Source organism: Urocitellus parryii, chromosome 1 (assembly GCF_045843805.1).
Source record: "Urocitellus parryii isolate mUroPar1 chromosome 1, mUroPar1.hap1, whole genome shotgun sequence".
Taxonomy (NCBI): Eukaryota; Metazoa; Chordata; class Mammalia; order Rodentia; family Sciuridae; genus Urocitellus; species Urocitellus parryii.
Window position 1 is genome coordinate 117021733 of NC_135531.1, and position 5779 is coordinate 117027511.

General features: G+C 40.4%; 1 protein-coding gene across 1 annotated transcript; it reads left to right on the forward strand.

Moving 5' to 3' along the window:
- The first annotated feature begins 4639 nt into the window (after positions 1 to 4639).
- On the forward strand, positions 4640 to 5572 carry LOC144254470 (olfactory receptor 14C36-like). The gene has a single exon (XM_077797674.1). The coding sequence runs from the start codon at positions 4640 to 4642 to the stop codon at positions 5570 to 5572; it is 933 nt and encodes a 310-aa protein (XP_077653800.1).
- Positions 5573 to 5779: the final 207 nt, after the last annotated feature.

Consider the following 5779-nt stretch of genomic DNA (forward strand, 5'->3'; position numbering starts at 1 on the left):
ATCTTATACCACGTTAACAGAACAAAGAATGAAATGGCTATTGCTATATATATATATGGGCTTTTTAAAGTGCTGGTATACACATATAATGGAACTTTATTTGTCCACTAAAAGAATGAAATAGTGATAAATGCTATAATGTGAGCCAATGGTGAAAACATCAGGCTGAGTGAAGTCATAAAAAAGGAGCACATAATAAATTATCTACTCACAAAAAATCTCCAAGACATAAATTAAAATGTGGTGATTATACGTAGTGGCTTCAATTGACAGTAAGTAAAGTTGAGAAGGAAAAATGGGTCGATGTCTCATTAACACTGAAACAAGTATTTGGGAATAAGATGCAGTTGGATGTTGTACAATTGCATATTGTGGTACATAACACTCAATTGATAATTACAAATTGTTACAAAGGGTAAATTCATGACATGTGCCTTTCATCTCCAAGATAAGAAACTTTGCATCTAAAATGCAGACAGCGTGAGATGTTTCCCACTTACAGGTTGGGGAGTGAGTGAGAGTTGCCCACCACCCTCACTGTTAACTGATCCCCATAAACACCCCTAACTCACACTGAGATGAAGGAGGGCAGAGATGAAAACACACAGTGAGCACCATTAGTCTCTCCTCAGTGTTACTCGATTCTCAATAACGACTTAGGGTGATGCCCAGCAGAGTAGTTCCACTGTGTCATCCACTGTCTACATTGGCACATGCCCAGGTCCTCTCTCCTGGGCTCTGGAGATGCTGCTGTCTGGTGATGTGCTCAGGCCTCCTCCTGTCTCTGCTGAGCTCTGGGCTCCCTGGGGTTCTGATCCCACTGGCCAGGCACCAGGTTCACATAAGGAAGAGATGACTCAGGTTCCCACATTCCACATAGCACTGTGCTGACTTCAGAGATCCACCCTGGCTGAAAACAAGGTTGATGGGAGAAGCTAAGGAGGGACTCAGTTCTGCTCAGGAGTGAGTACTTGGCATTTAGAGTCCCAAGGCATCTGAGCCTCATCTTTATTCTGCTCAGCAAACTGCAATCTCATCCAGATTGTCAGCTAGACCAGGAAGTTAATTCTGCAAAGAACAACTGGCACACAGAAGTGTTGTAAACACTGAAGTTTTTGGTATGATTTCTATTCTTCACTAGTAATGTACCTGGAGTGTGGTGGACATCTGCACAGTGTTTGCAAGTACCGCATGTGATAGTTCTTCATGCTGCTTCTTATGGGTTTAAAATCCTCCTTTTCAATTAGCTTTTACTTAACACAAATACAAATGCACAAATTTATCTGCAAAGATTAGAGGGATGACAAAGAAATATATTCAGATTAAGGCAACAGGGACTAAATGCCAAATATCTTGCAGGTGACAGGGAGGTAGATATGAATTCATTTATGCAAATTACACACTTACATATTTTTCAATAGCTGTGGAAAATAAAAACATATTGTATACAATTTTCATTGAAGCATTTTGAATTTATCAACTTCACCTTTGTGCACTGATCACAAAAATATTCTCTTTTTCGATAATTTTTCTCATTTTATATTAAAGGTTTATTAGATGTGAGTATGAGGATGTGTGTCCATTGGTAGAAATAAAAGGAAAAAAAAGAGACTTGAGCAGTTTTCAGAAGAATCTTATGAAGGCCAAGAAGTAATAAAGTACCCCTCAGCGTTCCTCTGTGGCTGATCAACAGCACTAAGCCATAATTGTTAATACAGAAAAATGTAATTAAGGAAATAATGAATACCTGTATCTTAAAACCCAAGAAATCTTTACATTTTTACATGCAATCTGTGTGTCATACCTTTCCTCATATTAAGCACTGTCAAGAGAAGTAACAAAATGGAAAGCTCCCAGCTGTCCCCACTTTAGGAGAAAAGCACTTGGAGCCATCCCTCTTATATTTGAGCATTAAACAGATGCTAACTTCCCCTTCTTTTGTTCCTGAGGCTCATGTTACCAGAGATTTGCTTTATTTATGACCCATTCTTTGGACTTTTCTGAGGGAATTTTCAATGATAACTTTTACCCTTTAAAGGAGAATGTAGTTCTGAACACTCTAAAATTGTTAAGGTCAAGCTACAGAAACTAAACCTTAATTCTTATGTTATATATTCTAGGTTCACAAAGTAACCATATTTTGTACATCTGCAGGAATACTCTGAGTGAGCATGAACATTTGGTGGTGATTCACATATTTATTGTATCACATCCATAATCTGAATTTTCCTAGGAGACTCATCCCAGAAAACAGTAAGTCAAATTTAGATAAGAGTTTTCAAGTTGGAGTTGAATCACATAAGCAAAGAAGAACATCAATTAAGCTCATACAATTCAAAATGGAGAATTTACTAAGTTCCTTTGGAGAAACAAAAACAGTACATGTTTTAGTAGCAAAAACTAGAAACAAAGAAAATGTCTCTATAGTTCTGTGCTAGCTTCCATATCCTAAATAAATATTGAATTGCCTGTTTTATATTTGGCACAAATGTCTAGGGGTGGTTGGCAAGGACACCTGGAGTGCTCAGAAGTCAGTATAGAAGGGTGAAAACCTGCAAGGTTTTCAATATGGATTTGTCTCATCACCCAACATCTTCTGAACTAGTCAAATTTATTTACTTTCTTACACTTTGTATCATTGTATTACTTCTCTCATGATAATGAAATTATTTAAAAATACCAATACTTTCTTCTTTCCAAAACTTCAGCATGAAAAACACCTGTAGCCATATTTTTATCATTGGTAAACACCAGTTGACAAATTACTGCTTTAAAGAGAGCTGACTTTGCAAGTGCACAGGCCCCTGGGCTTGCATGACCTCACAGCATCCTACACTGCATGTGCTACATCAGTGTCAAGGGGGCAGAGCCTGCTTGGAAGCTCATTATCTATGAATAAGTAGAGTACAGAAAGCCAGTGAAGGTGAGTAGTCAGTCAACAAAGTCACCAGGAATTAGTTCACTAACCACTGGGCAGGAAGTCATGCACTTGCTACTAAAAGGAGAAAAATGTGAATGATACAATGTTCAAAGTCAAGGAATTTGTACTAGTGTTTTGACTGATGAATACATACTTATTTAGTGAAGGGTAGTATGATGCACTGTTTCTAACATTACATAAAAGTGGGAAAAATTTAAATTGTACAGAGTTCCCAGAGAAAAATTATCATTTGAGTCTCCTTTCTAGCCCAATACATAGTAATGGAGAAAATCAAATCAGCATGTCAAGTAGAAAAGAGGCTGTGTCCCAAAGTCCAAGGAGCATGCTGTGAACAAGGATGTCACTCAGGTGTGAGCTTCAGGTTTGTGTCAGGGAGGAATCAGGCTGGGGAGAAACAGATTGCAGGTAGACTGAGTGGGACCACTGGAAATTCACCCCCACTGTGAAATTAACACCAACCTACCTGTGTCTGGACACCCACCCTTTAACCTTGGGGACACATTTATTACCAGTGGAGCCCAAGCAGGCTCAACAGGAAGATGGCTTTTCTAAGGGTGAGTGTAGTTAAACTGGCAAGTTGCTGAGGAGAACCCAGGTTTTCAGAGATCAGAGGAAATGACAATGTAGGAGACTCAATATTGAACTGTTGGAGCTACTGAAGAAGTGTTTTAACTACAAGCAAAAACTTCCTTTAGGAAATGTAGTCAGTATAATTGTGTACACTTATGATGTCTTTGAGAAGAAAGGAATATAATGGAAGGTGTTAAGAAGAAGTAAGCAAACTATTATATAGGAAAAGAAATCTTCAACTTCATGGTGCTGAACACAGAGTAAAAAACATATTAAGGTAAAAAATGGAAGTTTAGGAGAATGTAGGCTGGGCTAGAACCAGGAGACTTTAAAGACATCACAGTGATGTGTTGACAAAGAAAAGAGAGCCCCAGTGGGAGTTGGGACAGGTCCTTGTCTGAAGGCATGAGGCTGTGAGACAGCCTTGTCCATGTTCTGGGGAAGCAGCAGGGAGAGTGGGGAACAGCAGGAGAGTACAAGGTCAGTCATGTCACCCCAGTTTTCCACAAAATGGTCCAGTGAGCCTGAGGGGAAAGTTTGAATTCTTGAGATGGTTTTCCGTAAGTAAATGTTTTTCATGTTCCTGGTCTTAAGTACTTCAAGGTTATGGTCATGTTCCAATGTAGAAATGTTAAAAAATAATTATAATTTGAATAGTTATTCATGATTTGAATTGTTTAGAGCTGATAAAATGTCAAAATAATGTTAAAAATGTGTTTATGGAAGAGAATGAAAGCAACTGATTTATTAAAGACAACATTAAATAACACATGGTCACACAGGTGGCCATGAAGGAGAGGAGGTGGGCAACCCAAGAAGTGCTCTGCATGGAGTCTCAGGAGGTCAGGGGAGGCCTGATGGGGAGCTGAGGCCAAGCCCTGCAGGTCACAACCAGACCCTGGGCTGCAGACCTCCACACCTGCACTTGGAGGTGCACTCTGCTCAGAAATGAGTAAACATATCAGAAAACCAAGAGTACCTTCCTCTCCAGGAAAAGCTACTGCAAAATACAAGAAAACACTCTGGACATGAATATTATTGTATTATTCATTATAATTGTATTATTCATGCTTTTCCATTCCTCCATCTTCTCTCTTTATCTTCTCAGACAACCATAATTTCTAGTAAATGGCCAATGCTACCATGGTAACTGAATTTCTCCTCCTGGGCTATCCTGATGGCTGGGATCTGAGTTTCCTCTATTTCACTATATTCTCCATGACCTACCTGGGGACCTTGTTAGGGAACCTTCTCATCATCACTGTCACCACTGCTGACCAGCACCTGCACACACCCATGTACTTCTTCCTCAGGAACCTGTCCATCTTGGACGTGTGCTACATTTCCATCACTGTCCCCAATGCCTGTGTCAACACTCTCACTGGCAACTGGGCAATTTCAGTGCCTGGCTGTGCAACACAGATCTTCTTGGTCATTTTCTGCGCATGTGTTGAATATCTGTTTCTCACCATCATGGCCTGGGACCGCTATGTGGCCATCTGCCAGCCCCTCCAGTACCCCCTCATCATTGACGCCCAGTTTTGTGTCCGAATGACTCTAGCTTCCCTACTCAGTGGTCTGCTGTATGCATGTATGCACACTGGGAACACATTCCGGCTGTCCTTCTGCCAGTCAAACGTTGTCCACCAGTTCTTCTGTGATGTCCCCTCTCTGCTGAGGCTCTCTTGTTCTGACACCACCAGCAACATGGTCCTCCTTCTTTTCTCTGCTGTGGTTGTTTGTGGTGGCTGCTTCCTTTTTATTGCTGTGTCATACATTCGCATATTTTCTGCTGTGCTGAAATTTCCCACCAGAGCCCCAGGGAAGGCCTTCTCCACCTGCACCCCTCACATCCTCGTGTTTTCCTTGTTCTTCAGTTCTGGCACAGCTGTGTACCTGAGGTCCTCAGCAACCTCTGACACCCTCCAGGACCTGGTTCTTTCTGCCTTTTACACCATGGTTCCTCCCTTCCTGAATCCTCTCATCTACAGTCTCAGGAACAAGCAGGTAAAGGATGCTGTGAGGAGAGTAATGGTTAGACAATTGTTCTCAGGGAAATGATAAAGCTGTCTTTCAGCATCATCCTAATTTCTCTGAGTGAAGTTCAAGATTAGGTCAAATGCTCTTCATATCTGGGTGACACAAGTTAAACTGCCTACTCTAATGTCACTTTATTTGTATATGAGATTTCTTTATTAATTGATTTTTCATTTACCTATTATTCCATGAATCCTTTATAAAATGTGTAATGTAATCAATGTGTCTTTT